Raw genomic sequence first — 15,249 nt, 5'->3', positions numbered from 1 at the left:
CAGTCTGCCACTCTATGTCTTTTGATCGGAGCATTCAGTCCATTGACATTTAAGGTAATTATTGATACATATGTATTTATTGCCATTTTAAACCTTGTTTTCCAGTTAATTCTGTTTCTTCTTTGTTGTTTTTCTTTTTGTGATTTAATGATTTCCTTTTATTTTATGCTTGTGTTTTCTTCTTTTTGGTTTTTGTGAATCTATTGTATGTTTTTGATTTGTGGTTGCCCTGTTTTTCAAGTATGTTAACCCCTTCCTATATCTGCTTGCTTTTAGACTGATAGTCATATAGGCTCTAACACATTCTAAAAAAAAAAAAAAAAGCATCTACATTTTCTTACTCTTTCCCCACATTTTATGATTTTAATGTCCTTTTTTACATCTTCATGTTTATCCTTTTGCTGTTCCTTGTGTTTATCATTGCTTTCACAGATAGTTTTTTTTTCCTTTTGATCTGTATGTTGAATTATTTAAGTGATTTACTTGCCATTTGTGATTTCCTCCTTCCTATATCTTCCTTTCTATTTAGAAAAGACCTTTCAGTATTTCTTTTAGGATAGGTTTAGTACTGCTGTATTCTTTTAGTTTTTGCTTGTCTGAGAAATTCTTTCTCTCCCCTTCTATTCGAAATGATAATCTTGCTGGGTAGAGTAACCTAGGTTGCAGACTTTCCCCTCCAGGACTTTGCTGCCGGAGGGTGCACTCACAGAGAAAGAAGCTCCTATGGCAGTCCTGCCCCTCTCCTAGCACACGCCCCCCCCCCCCCCGCAACAATAGTGCCTTGCCTCTCTGATGGGCCCAGGCTTCTTTCTGTACTCCCTCAGCTGGGGCATACCATGCCCTAGCCCCCTCAGGGTGTCTCCAAGCAACCAACCCCAGTCATCTCCCTGGGTCTGACCTCCAAATCCCGAGCCTCAGCACCCAGACCCTACCTGCCTCAGCGGAGAAGCATCTCAGGCTAGGGGGTGCCGGGCAGTGGTGCCAACCCTCCATGCAGTTCTCTCTCCTCTTTGCCCTCTACACACTGGTTGCTGTGCTCCTCCAAGGCTCCAAAGCTTCCCCTCTGTGCGGGTTGATCTCCCTGCCAGTGAGGGGACTTCCCAGGGCGCAGAAAGCTTTCCCCTTGCACAGTTTCCTCCCAGGGGCACAGATCCTGTCCCAGTTCCTTTCTCTCTTTTTTTTTTTTCCTTTTTTCTTTTGTCCTACCCAGTTATGTGGAGATTTTCTTACCCTTTTGAAAGTCTGAGGTCTCCTGCCAGGGTTCAGTAGGTGTTCTGTGAGAATCATTCCACGTGCAGGTGTAGCTTTGATGTATTTGTGGCAGAAGGTGAACTCCACATCCTGCTTCTCCACCATCTTGATCCGATCCCTATCCTTCATTATTTATGATGGTTACACTGATGCCAATTCTTACTGATTTATTCAGTTCATCAAGGCTTCGTACAGTCTTCCATAATACTGTTTAAAACAAAAACAGGTTTTCTCATACTTTTCATCAGCCTCCCTCCTTCTCTTTTTGTTTTTCCTGCCATACCACAGCTGCAGGTTGTATCTCAGCCAAGAGAGGCAGGGTAAAAATGAAGGGAAGTTACTTGTTACCTAATGGTTCTTCCCCTGCACTGCCTCTAACCCCAGTCTCCCTGCCCTGCTTCCTTGGCACACAGACCCCCTGACTCTGCAGAGAGGCCTCGGGTATTCCTGGACATCCAGTCGCTACACAGAGACCCTGATCACATCCTCTGCCAATCTTGTCTTTCTCTCGGACTTTGTCTCACTCCCTCCATGTGGCATCTCGTGGTCCTGCTGGGCAGGGCCTCATTTTTTATGGTACTGATGAATTCTGTGACCTTGGGAAAGGGACTCCGATTCTCTGGCCTCTGTAGCATGAGGGGCCGGGTGCAGTGCTTTCGGGATCCTGGTGTGGCGAGGTTGACCTGCCGCAGTCCCATCCCTCTGATTACACGTGGATGGTGCATCCTTAGGTCAGAACGCATCCGTTCAGCAGACGTAACGGTGGAGCCTGCCCACTGACGCCTCTTTTCTTGGCCCCTAGTGTTCCGCTAGCTGTGGTTTGGGGGTGAGGAAGAGGGAAATGAAATGCAGCGAGAAGGCCTTCCAGGGCAAGCTGATAACCCTCCCTGAGCGACGGTGCCGCAATATTAAGAAACCAAACCTGGACTTGGAAGAAACCTGCAACCGAGGGGCGTGTCCAGCCCGTCCAGTGTACAGTATGGCAGCTGGGTGGTATTCATCGCCATGGCAACAGGTGAGCGCACACAGATTGAGGGGGGAGGGTCTACATTTAGGAGAGATTCAAAAAAAGGAGGCCGTTTACAACTGCTGCTGTTACAGACCTGTCCAAACAACCTGAGCTCCTTGGCCAGCTCCACTGCCCGTGCGGCCCTGGGCAGATTCCATCATCTGTGAGCCTCCATTTTCACATCTAGAAAATTGAGATGATAATATCTTGCAGAGCTGGGGTTTTTGTTTTCTCTTTTAGTTTTTTAATGAGTAAATAATATAAAGTACTTAGTCCCAGGGCTGTCACGTAGTGCTAATGTCCACAGTTGTTGGTGATGTTAAAACCATCCCTAGGGTCTTCTGTATTTTAGAAATGCTGCTCAGAGTCTTGACTCATTTGGTTTTTATGTCATGTTTCTGAATAATATAATAGCTAACATTCGTCAAGCCCTTTCTATGCTATGGACTGTACACGCATCCTGTATTCCCTCCCTTCATCCTGGAAACAGTCTTATCAGTGGGTATTTTTGTCCCTATTTTGAGGCAGGTAAAGCTCAGTGACTTAGACAATTCAGCCAAAGACACCCAGCTTTTAAACTCAGATGTTAGAGACACCCTTTTCCTCGAAAGACTTGGAAGCAACTTTAGACACATTGCTTTGGGCTAGGATTGGTATGTGATGCTAAGTCTTAGAGCATAATATGCCCTCAGGAATCCAAAGCTGTGTTTTGGTCCGTGTGTTGTTACAACCAATGGGAGTTATGTAGCTCTTCAGAGACCCCACTGGCTTGAGAGGTGCTACCCACCTCATCATGCAACACAGGAGCCAGGTAGGTTTGGGTATGTATTTGGGAGGCTCTGAGAACTAAAACATGGAGGAAGGATCAGGAAATTAGCATGATTGCATATCTCTAATTGGCTAGGCTCATACTAGGTGCTATGCCTATTGCTATGAATTCCTTTTTAAAATTTTTATCATTATTTTACTCTTTTAACAGATTTGGAAATTGATTCATGTAAAATCATTTAGATCAGGGATCAGCAAATAATTGCCAGTGGGCAAATTATCTCCCCCAACTGCTGCCTGAATAAACTTTTATTAGCACACAGCCATGTTCATTTGTTTGTTTGTGTTGTTCATGGCTGCTTTAGTGCTACAAAGGCAGAGTTGAGGAACTGCAACAAAAATCGTATGGCCCATAAAGCCTAAAATATTTACTACTGTGAGAGGAGAGTTCCCCCGATGAAAGGGTAGGAGTTCACCCCCTCTCATGGGCACACCAAAATAACAACTATTTACAGAACGACAATTGACGACAAAGACCAGAACCTACCAGAAAAGATCTTCTACAACTAAAGATATAAAGAAGGAGCCACAGTGAGATGGGTAGGAGAGGCAGAGTCGCAGTATACCCCAAGGTGGGTGATTCACAAATGGGAGAATAGTTACAGTTGCAGAGCTTGTCCCCAGGGAGCGAGGGATCTGCACCAGGAAGGTGAGCCTTCAGAACGTTTGGCCTTGGAGGCCAGTGGAGCTTACTTTCAGGAGTTCCGGAGCACTGTGGGAAACAGAGACACCGCTCTTAAAGGGTGCACACAGAATCTCATGTGCTCTGAGACCTAGGGCATAAGCAATGCTTAGAAAGGAGCCTGGGTCAGACCTACCTGCTGATCTTGGAGAGTCTCCTGGAGAAGAAGGAAGCAACTGGAACAAACCCTGGATACAGACACTGGCATCAGGCACTTGGGGGGCTCATTCTACCACATGGACACTAGTGCTGGCAAGCGCCATTCTGTACCCTCCCTCTAGCTGCTTAGCCTAGGGATCCAGCCCTGCCTACCAGCCTAAAGGCACCAGTACTGGGACGCCTCAGGCCAAGCAATTTAACTGGGTGCAGATCCTGCCCCACCCACCAGCAAAGAAAGAGGCTGCCTTAAGACTCCCTGGGCCCAAGTCCAGCCTACCAGTGAGCCTGCTCTAGCCTCAGAACCAGCCTCACCCACCAGCGGGTGGGCAGCAGCCTCAGGACAACGGCAGCCATGGCAGGACCCAGCCCACCCACCAGCAGGCCAACACCAGCTCTGAGATACCTTGGCTGCCGGCTGCCCTGGGATCCAGCCCAACTCATCAGTAGGCCAACACAAGCTGCGAGACGTGCCAGACCCACAGCAGCTGCGTCAGAAAATGGCTTTACCCACCAATATTTAGACACAGCCTCTGGGACTGCTGGACTCTGCAGCCAGACCCCAGGACCTGACTTTGCCTGCCACTGGGCTGGCACTAGCCCCAGGACCTGGCTGAATGCACCAGTAGGTGGGCGTCAGCCCTGGGATCTCCTGGACCCTGGTCCTGCTCACCAGCCAGCCAGCACTAACCCCAGGGTTCTGCAGCCAGCCACCTTGTGACACAGCCTCACCAACCAGCGGTCAGCAGCCTCTGCACAAGGCAGGGCAATAAAAGGAATCCAAACTGGAAAAGAAGAAGTAAAGCTGTCACTGTTTGTGGGTGACATGATACTATATATAGAGAATCCTAAAGATGCACCACCAAAAAACTACTGCAGCTCATCAACGGATTTGGTAAAGCTGTGGGATACAAAATTAAGGTACAGAAATCTGTTATATTTCCACACACTAATAACAACCCGTCAGAGAAATTAAACAATCCCATTTACAATTACATCAAAAAGAATAAAATACCTAGGAATAAACCTACCCAAGGACATAAAAGACCTGTACTCATAAAACTATAAGACACTGATCAAAGAAATTGAAGAGGTCACAAACAGATGGAAAGATATACTGTGTTTGTGGATTGGAAGAATTAATATAGTTAATATTGTTAAAATGATCATACTACCCAAGGCAATCTACATATTCAGTGCAATCCCTATCAAAATACCAATAGCATTTTTCACAGAACTGGAACAAATAATCTTAAAATTTGTTAGGAAACACAAAAGACCCAAAACAATCTTGAGAAAGAAGAACAGAACTGGAGGTATCATGCTTCCTGACTTCAAACTATACTAAAAAACTGTGGTAATCTAAACAGTATGATACTGGCACAAAAACAGACACATGGATTAATGGGACTGAATAGAGAGCCCAGAATTAAACCCATGCACTTAAGGTCAATTAATCTACAATGAAGGAGGCAAGACTATACAGTGGAGAAAATAGTGTCTTCAATTAGTGGTACTGGGAAAACTGTACCACTGCATGTAAAAGAATGAAATTAGTACATTTTCTCATACCATATACAAAAATAAATTCAAAATGGATTAAAGACCTAAATGTAAGACCAGAAACCATAAAACTCCTAGAAGAAAACATAGGCAGAACATTCTTTTACATAAATTGTAGCAATGTTTTTTTGGATCTGCCTCCTCAGGCAAAGGAAACTAAAGCAAAAATAAACATGTAGGATCTAATTAAACTTAAAAACTTTTCACATAAAAGGAAACCATAGACAAAATGAAATGACAACCTACTGACTGGGAGGAAATATTTGCAAATGATGTGACTAATAAGGCAATAATATCCAAAACATATAAACAACTCATACAAGTCAATATCAAAAACCAAAACAACCCAATCAAAAATGGGCAGAAGAACTGAATAAACATTTTTCCAAAGAGGACATGCAGATGGCCAAAGAGTACATGAAAAGATGCTCAACATCACTGATCGTCAGAGAAATGCAAATCAAAACCACAGTGAGGGGCTTCCCTGGTGGCACAGTGGTTAAGAATCTGCCTGCCAATGCAGGGGACATAGGTTCAAGCCCTGGTCCGGGCAGATCCCACATGCCGCAGAGCAACTAAGCCCGTGCACCACAACTACTGAGCCTGTGCTCTAGAGCCCGCGTGCCACAACTACTGAGCCCGCGTGCCTAGAGCCCATGCTCCACAACACGAGAAGCCACTGTGATGAGAAGCCCACACTGAAGAGTAGCCCCCGCTCACCCCACAACTAGAGAAAGCCTGCCCACGCACAGCAACGAAGACCCAACGCAGCCAAAAATAAATAAATAAATTTATAAAAAAAAAAAAAACCCACAGTGAGATGTTACCTCACACCTCTTAGTATGGCTATCATCAAAAAGGACACAAATAACAAATGTTGGCGAGGATGTGGAGAAAAGGGAACCCCTATACACTGTTGGTGGGAATGTAAATTGGTGCAGACACTGTGGAAAACAGTATGGACATTCCTCAAAACACTAAAAATAGAACTACAATATGACCCAGCAGTTCAACTCCTGGGTATGTAACCAAAGAAAATGAAAACACTAATTCAAAAAGATACATGCACCCTAATTTTCATAACAGCATTATTTACAATAACCAAGATATGAAAGCAAACTAAGTACCTATCAACAGATGAGTGGATAAAGAAGATGTGGTACATGTATATAATGGACTACTACTCAGCCATAAAAAAGAAGGAAATAATGCCATTTGCAGCAACATCAATGGACCAGGAAGGTATTATGCTTAGTGAACTAAGTCAGATAGAGAAGGACGAATACTGTTTGTTATCACTTACATGTGGAATGTAAAAAATATAGAGAACAAACCAGTAACAGAGTGGGAGGGGCATTAAAAGATACAAACTACTGTATATATAATAAGCTACAATGATATATTTTACAGCACAGGGGATATAACCAATATTTTATAATAACTATAAATGGAATATAATCTATAAAAATTTTGCATCACTCTGTTGTATACCTGAGACTAATATAATATTGTAAATCAAATAAAAATATTTACTATCTTGCTCTTTACAAAAAAAGTTTGCCAACTTCTGGTTTAAATGATTTGATAACAATAATACAGCTATATTTGAATTTGGGGCTAATTCCAAAACTCATACTCTTTTTACCTCAACATATTTTTTCCTCTCAAATGCCAATCCATATAGTGATGCTTGTCCGAGATGAAGTCCTCACCTGTCCACAATAAAATAAGAAAAATAATAAGGATAATGTAGTGAATTTTTTAAAAGCAAAATACATATAAAAATCTATTTAAAGGGCTATCTTTTTCCCTGATAATATTTTCTTGTTTTCCAGGCACACATATCTTTATATGTGTGCCTGGAAAAAAAATAACTTGACAGTCCTTATTAGTTTTGTTTTTTTTTTTTTAACTTCAGTTGGACAGTGAATAATTGACTTCTAGGAAGCACCATATCCACCATGCTAACTCCGAATTCGGCTGGGCACAGAGAGCATAATTCCAAAGCTGTCTCGGAGAGTTATTTCTTTTGCTGTCCAAGTTTTGAACTATCCCCTCCACTATCGTATCTGCAGAGATTGCCTGGAATTCTTTAAATACTGTGATGAATTGCCTAGATGTGTCTCTATTTGTTTCTGCATTCTTACAGCAGCTTCTGTATTTCTGGAAGCTCTCTTCTTTATGAGTCACTTAACTAGGAGACACACACACTCTTGGGGGAGATAGACAGCATTTGCTTAAGAGCCTTCTAATCAGATCACATGGCTCCCACGTGTTAGAAGAGACTCAGTGGACCACGAGCACATTGTGCCTGGCTCTGGACAATCCCTATTTTATGGACAGGCGTCTTGGCAATGTCATGAAGCATGGGGATTCCTTTTATTTGATGTCGCTGACATCAGACAGGACACCATCCCGATTGTTCCTGACTCCTTCCTCTTTTCCCTTTTCTGCAGTGCACGGTGACCTGTGGAGGAGGGGTCCAGACCCGATCAGTCCACTGTGTTCAGCAGGGCCGGCCTTCCTCCAGTTGTCTGCTCCGGCAGAAACCTCCAGTGCTACGAGCCTGTAATACAAACTTTTGTCCAGCTCCTGAAAAGAGAGGTAAAGGACCCCACGTGCCAGTCAGTTTTACTGCTCTTTGGAATATTTTTCAAAAGCCTACCATATTTGATTGCGCAGCTTATGCATTGCACAACTCTAGGGGGTGCCATTCACATCAAAGTCTATGTGAAGAGCACTCCCGAGAGGTGTACAAGGCACAAATCCAGGAAAGTTCCTGCTCAGAATGATCTTGTTTGCATGGGTGTGCAAGGAACATTTAATTCTACAATTAATGGCTTTTTTAGCCATTAATTTTTACTTTGAAAGGATGAAATGGTAATGTTGCAAGTCCCTTTTCTTAAACTAAATTTAAGTTGAAAAAAGGAACCACCATGTGCCAGAGCCATAAAAAAGAATGAAATAATGCCATTTGCAGCAACCTGGATGGACCTAGAGCTCATCATAATAAGTAAAGTAAGTCAGAGAGAGAAAGAGAAGTATCATATGATATCACTTATATGTGGAATCTAAAAAAAAAATGATACAAATGAACTTATTTACAAAACAGAAACAGTCTCACAGACTTCGAAAACAAACTTATGGTTACCAAAGGGGAAACATGGGGAGGGAGGGATAAATTAGGAGTTTGGGATGAACATATACACACTACTATATGTAAAATAGATAACCAATAAGGACCTACTGTATAGCACAGGGACCTCTACTCAATATTCTGTAATATCCTATATGGGAAAAGAATCTGAAAAAGCATGGATATATGTATAACTGAATCACTTTGCTGTACACCTGAAACTAACACAACATAGTAAATCAGTCAACTATACTCCAATATCAAATAAAAATTACCTTTAAAAAAAGAAAGAAAAAAAAAGTTGAACAAAGTAACCACCATATGCCAGAGATTATACTGATCCACGGGAATGCAAGAGTGAACAAGAATTGCCCTCTAGGAGCTTACATTTTAATTGAGGCGACAGATAAATTACAATTGCAGTGAATATGCATTATCCTAGCACTACAACTTGAATGGTTTTTTTTCGTTCAAGTTAGGTCAAATGAAGTACAGTGAGTGCTGTTGGAAAAATGGGAAATTCACTTGTCTGAGTGAACCATATTGTTCTTCACTAGTTCATCTTATTTTAAAGTAACCTGACAAACACCAGGAAATGTTTCTTCAGCCTAATCAGATTTCCTTGTGCCCAAGAATCATTTTCCATCGTGTACCTGCTGAGCTTTCTCTTTATCCAATCACAGCATTTTGAAAACTGTCCAATCTCTTACCCCAGGTTTTCCAATTTGTGGTTAATCGGGTTCAGGCCTGTTACTCACTTCCTCTTCACTGTCCAGACCACTTCCCGTCTCTAAATTGATGTTGTTGTTTATCTCCTTCTTATAGCCTTAGCTCCAGGCATCAATTTTCTCTCCCCTGCTCTCCTTTCTTATCTGAGGTTTGCACAAGATAAGAAAACCAATAATATAGCACTTGTTCAGAGCCAGATCACCTCTAAGGCAATGCCAGAATTCTACAGACCTGCAGCCTTTCTCAGCAGAAAGCTTATAGGGGAAGAAGCAAGTGGTCATATACTCCCAGACTGACGACTCCTTTCCTCACCATTGGTGATTTTTCACTTTCACCCTTTAGTCAGTTGGCCACAGACAAACCCACACATACAAAGACTCAGTCTGGAAGGCCACAAATAAAGGGCATGCCCCCTCAGTACTTTCAAGAAAGGCCAATGGCCAATCCTGAAAATACTCAAGAGTACGTATTTCCTAGGCAGGGCTGTGAGGTGGGGAGAGTCAAGAGGCATGCTAGGAGCAAGGTGGTGGGAAGGCTATTGATGTTTATTATTTTGTGCACCCATCACCACGCATGGCACACAGCAGGTGCTCAACATGTGTTAAATGAACAAATGCAGGAGTGTATAAATAAAAGACTGTGTTAAGTACTATTGTTTTACCTTTAGCACTCTTCTAGGGATAAAAGAACATGGCAGGGTCTTGTTCTTAAGCCACAGGGAGCTCAGTGTCTCAAAAGAGGAGAAAGACACCACAGCAAATAAAACAGGTGGAACATCCGTAGCGTTGTGATGGCGGTGAGCTCTAGCTGGTTTGCAGGGATGGTGCGAAGTGAAAAGGGAGGATGTGGGAAAAGGCTTCCTAGAAGAGGGACTTCTCTCCATGCCTCTTGACTGAGTCAGGTCTCCTTTTAGAAAGAGGAGTAAAATGAGAAGGCAAATAGGAAGGACACAAGCCCAGGTGTTTCTTCCTGGCCAAAAACGTGGGCTATGGTCTTACTAAGTTGGAGATTTCCTCTCAGTTCTCCCATTCCCATCCCCAAGGTAGGGAGCGTGGCATGCGCACACTACTGCCCAGAAGTCTTCCTTCTTATGTTGCTGGCTGGATGCACTGGGGGAAGTGATTTGAGTGTATTTTCGGCCCTGAGTTTTCAGGAACTGTGAGTGGGCAGTAAGCATTCCCATGGTGACACAGGGAAGAGGTTTCAATTTTGATGATGCGATATTTAAACAGAGACCTAAAGATGACCTAAAGGAAGGTGAGCTATGTATGCATCTAGAAGGAGAGTGTTCCTGGCAGAGGGAACAGCAAATGCAAAGGCCCTGAGGCAGGAATATGTAAATCTGATCAAGGCAGGACAGCAAGACACCTGGAGTAGGATGAATACAGTGAAGGGGGGGTGGTTAAGCCATGAGCTAAAAGTGGTCCTGGAGGCCTTGTAAGTTATTATAAGGACCTCAGATAAAACTCTGAGTTAGACGGAAGGCAACAGAGAACTTAGAGCAGGGGTGCAGGAGGATCTGACTTGGAGGATCACTGGCACTTATACCGAGAAGAGGGCAGGGGACCGAGAACAGAACGAGGGCTTGTCTGCTCTTTGCAGAAGGCAGCTCCAACAGTCCAGCGAGGGGACGAGTTTCCACTGGGGCAGTCGCAGGAGTGGGAGTGGCTGGGTGCTGGGTGTATTTTGAAGACGAAGCCAAAAATATTTGTCAGTTGTTTGTATGTAAGGTGTGAAGCTCACTCTAGGGTTGTCCTTAATAGTGTAAATAAAATACCTGACTCATCATAGAAGCTCGAATAACAAGCTACTAGTAATGATCATGATAACTATAACCCAACACAGCACTTATACTGACTGATAGCATAGTGAGACCCCTCACGTCTGCTTCGGGACTTACGTTTAGCTTATAGCACAAGCTGCAGATACCTGTCAAAATTCCATTCTTATCTCGAGAGGGGTAAGTGATAATAAACAGTGCAGTTAGGACCACGCTTTTAGTGGTCTGTTCTTATCCTCCAGTATTTCCACTGCATCAAGAAGATAATCTCTACAATCTAAATAGAAACTGATCCAGACGCACATTCTGATTGATTAGGGTACATGCTAATGGGGTATAAGACACTGTACAAGTATATATTAAAAAATAATTGAACTTGAAGATGTATAAATAGGCACATAGGCAAAGTCTTCAGCTCATGTCTAGCTTATATCTCTAACAATACATCCTAAACCAGTCTCCTGGTGCCCTACCTCCACCCCTATAGAGGTCCCCATTTCAGTAAACATGATCCCATTCTTCTAGATGCTCAGGTCAAAATCCTAGAGTCATTCTTGATTCTTCTTTTTCTCTCATACCCTTTACCAACCTTTCAGTAAATCCTTTAGACTCTACCTCCAAAATATATCCAGGACTTATTGGAAAGAAAATAACAACTCCATTTCATCCTTACACCCAAGTTGACACTTAGTATGGTTTCAATGGGTTGTTTCAGCCATGAGAGGTACAGGGAATTTATTTTTTCAACAAATATTTTTTGAGTAGCTACTCAGAAGACACTAGATGTTGGGAACAAAGTGAAAAAAAGTAGATAAAATCTCTGCTCAAGGTTCTTGCACTCTAGAGAGGACCCAGATAGTTAGTAAACATAATATGATAAATGCCAGTAAATCCAGTGTAGAAAAATAAAGCAAGGGAGGGAATAGGGAGTCCTTCCTGGGAGGCCAAGGGGCTTGCTATTTTTATAGGGTGGTCAGAGAAGGCCTTACTGATCGGTGACCTCTGAGCAAAGACTTAAGGGAAATGAAGGGGAAGTGTCTCAGGTGTCTTAGGGGAACCAGATCCTAGGGCCTCGTCAGTCATTGTAAGGACTGTACCTTTCGCTCTGGGTGGATGGGATCCCGTGGCAGAGTTAGGGGCAGAGACATGACATGAATGGATTTCTGTTTTAAAAGGATCACTGGAGCTACTATGAGACAGGGGTGAAGTGTGTGTGTGTAAAAGGGAGTTTTAGGCAGAGGAACCAAGTCTTAAGGAAGGGAAGAAGGAACTGTAGGCAGTTCTGAATCGCAGGAAGACAGGATACAAATTGGGAGCAGCAGGATACACAGAAGAGCAGCAACCTTTCATGCCATGTCTAAAGGCACACGGGAGCCACTGAAGGATGAATTGGGAAGGGACATGATTGGGTGCCTGTGGGCAGAGGGTGGTTTTGGGTGAGTTGAGGGTGACTTAAGGCTTTCATAGAGAAAAAAATTCCAGCTATGAATGAGAGTATAGGGTAGACCCTAAATATTTCTGAAGTCAAAAATCCTTGAGAATCCAGTAGAATGACTGAACCCTAACTCCTAAAACATGCATTTATGTTTATATAAAGAAAAATTTACATACAACTTCATGTGCTTTCTGTATCTCCTGAGGCCCTTTTGGGTAAAACCCTTTGATGCCCACTGTTCTGCTTCCAATAGATAATCACGTCTGTTCTCTTAAAGAACTAAAGAAGTTTGAAAAGACTGGTGCTGACTTAAATTCACTTATTTGCAAATTGGCCATGAGATTTTATTTAAACCTACACAGAATGTCCCAGCTGGGCCTTAAATCCAGGTTTCCTGACTCCCAATATATTAGGTTCATTGCTCCCCAAAGTAACACGCCTGGATTAGCAGCAGCAACCCTGGGGTGCTTGTTAGAAATAAAAAATCTCAGTCTTCACCCCAGACCTTCTGAAGCAGAACTAGTGGTTTAACAACATCCTCAGGGTATCCCTAATGCGCTGTTCTAGGGTACGTCCCTTGGAGGCAAAATGGTAGTCCCTGGGTTATTTGGGAGGATCTGACATTAATCTCAGGCTGGATATGACTTTTTTTAAACACCCACTTTCCTCCCACCTGTTTACACTTTGTTAATGGTTATGGTCCCTTTAGGTGTCTTAATCCTGCTTTCCCCACCCTCCCACCAAAGTCCTAATGTATAATGTAAGAACCGCTCAGGGGCACAAGGCAAGTCGACCCCAAGTCTTTGTTCTCTAGGCCCTGACCTTAAGAAAAAGGCTAAGAACCTGTCCTAACGTGCTGAATGTGTTCTCTCGCCTTAGAGGATCCATCCTGTGTAGATTTCTTCGGCTGGTGTCATCTTGTTCCTCAGCATGGTGTCTGCAACCACAAATTTTACGGCAAACAATGCTGCAAGTCATGCACAAGGAAGAGCTGATCTTGACACCCTTCCAGCCCGGAAGGGCCAGGGTCTTACCTCCCAACCTCCGGAGAGACCAGCCACATTTCCATCGAAAGCTGAACACTGCAGACCACGTGTGAGCTGACCGCAGTGTTGGAGGGGCCTGCTCTCAAGTACAGACAGGCTCCTTTTTCAGTTCCCCGACGCACATGGTACTCAGAAACACTTGAACATGGGAAGCGATGACAAATCTGATTTACAAAAACCTAAAACAAAGACAGAACAGCTTTGATTTGCACTGTTACACGCAAGAAGTGATGACTTACAGTGAGATAGGACAAATTTTGACAAAGTGAGACTCTTGTTAACTTTGGGACAGACCCCCCCTGTGAACCTCAGAGGGTTCCATGACCGAGACGTCAGTTCTGAAAAGGCCCTTTAAGACTTCAAGTCAAAGACTAGGACTTGGAGCAATCAAACGTGGACGGAACACGCTGCCTAACTTCCTTGGAGCTCACAGTTTGCCCGAACTGTGGACACCACAAACCAGAAGTTACACAAACGCCAAATGGTGCTCGTGATTGTGCTTGCTGCTGGACTGGCAAGCTTCATGTCCTGTTTATTTGGTGTGTGTGTGTGTGTGTGTGTGTGTGTGTGTGTGTGTGGTTTTTTATTATTTTGTTTAAAGTATATTCTGCTTATAGAGAGTCTCCAAGACTAAAATTCACAACTTGAAAAGGAATATTCTGAAAACAGGGCAACGTGAACTATAGTTAAGATCGCCACTTCACTGAAATTCACACTCTGAAAAAAAGGAAAAAAAAAAAACAACACACAAAACACTGTTGCCCTACACACTCTGTCAACCTCATAATTTTTGGTGCTAGTCGAACAAGTACTCAGGAGCCTCAAGTCTGCTCTTTGGGAATCACAATTGGTGAGATGTTCATTTCTGGTAAAAATCTAAGAGGAGCTAAAGAGCAAAACAGCCCTGTTTTGAAGGAGAGGAAAACATCATTTATAATGCTCCCTACATATTATCAGAGATGCTTGGAAAATTAAAGGCCGCTTGTGGTGTTTTTCCTACCAACTGACATGTTTAAATTTGCCCTAGGATTTAGTTAACAAGAAAAAAGTCACAGTAGCAATAGAAAAATCCATCTGTCTTCTTGCTATGTGAATATTAATAAATCATAATATGCCAAGACCCTTCAACGAATAAGAGTGTTTTATAATCTTTCAGATCATATTTTCAGTGTTCAGAAGCCAGCTGTTGGTAGGCACTAATGAGCTTAAAATTGTGCTCAACTGGAAAAATACCACACTATTTTGCCAAAACCAAAGTAACTTACAAGACTGTGTCCTTCTGTAATTTTTTGAGATGTGGTTATTAAGGGCATATTTATATAATTCTACTCTATTCCTCAATGTCTTTGATGAATGTAACCCAATTTTACTGCTTTAAAAAGTCTCAATTCAAACAGGGATTTGCCAGCTCAGCACAACCAACTAGACAGTGGTTCGTTAAATTGAGAGCATCCTTTGTTCCGTTCTAATTAGAATCATGCATTCTCAGATCTCAGAGAAATAATGATTAGAATATTCTCTCAATCTCCTTGGCTTGGCCGAGAATAATGGCCATTTTACCATTAAAAAATATATATATAGTGCCACATCACCACCCCCTTGCCCTCTGAAAAACTGCAAGTTGTTTCTTTATA

The 15,249-nt window shown here is 42.8% G+C and overlaps 1 protein-coding gene across 1 annotated transcript in view; it reads left to right on the top strand.

Annotated features, from left to right (window-relative positions):
- Positions 1-13,610, top strand: part of ADAMTS18 (ADAM metallopeptidase with thrombospondin type 1 motif 18) — a 425,082-nt gene extending 411,472 nt beyond the window's left edge. Inside the window, exons 26-28 of the mRNA XM_082438969.1 lie at positions 2,054-2,266; positions 7,946-8,093; positions 13,449-13,610. Of these exons, the coding sequence (XP_082295095.1) occupies positions 2,054-2,266; positions 7,946-8,093; positions 13,449-13,564 (477 nt within the window). The 3' untranslated portion in view covers positions 13,565-13,610. The remainder of the gene's footprint in view (positions 1-2,053; positions 2,267-7,945; positions 8,094-13,448) is intronic.
- The last annotated feature ends 1,639 nt before the right edge of the window (positions 13,611-15,249 follow it).

Source organism: Balaenoptera physalus (genome assembly GCF_965194825.1).
Source record: "Balaenoptera physalus genome assembly, chromosome: 19".
NCBI classification, from domain to species: Eukaryota; Metazoa; Chordata; class Mammalia; order Artiodactyla; family Balaenopteridae; genus Balaenoptera; species Balaenoptera physalus.
Note: the sequence above shows the minus strand (reverse complement) of the source record. Positions and strands in the feature narration are given on the sequence as shown.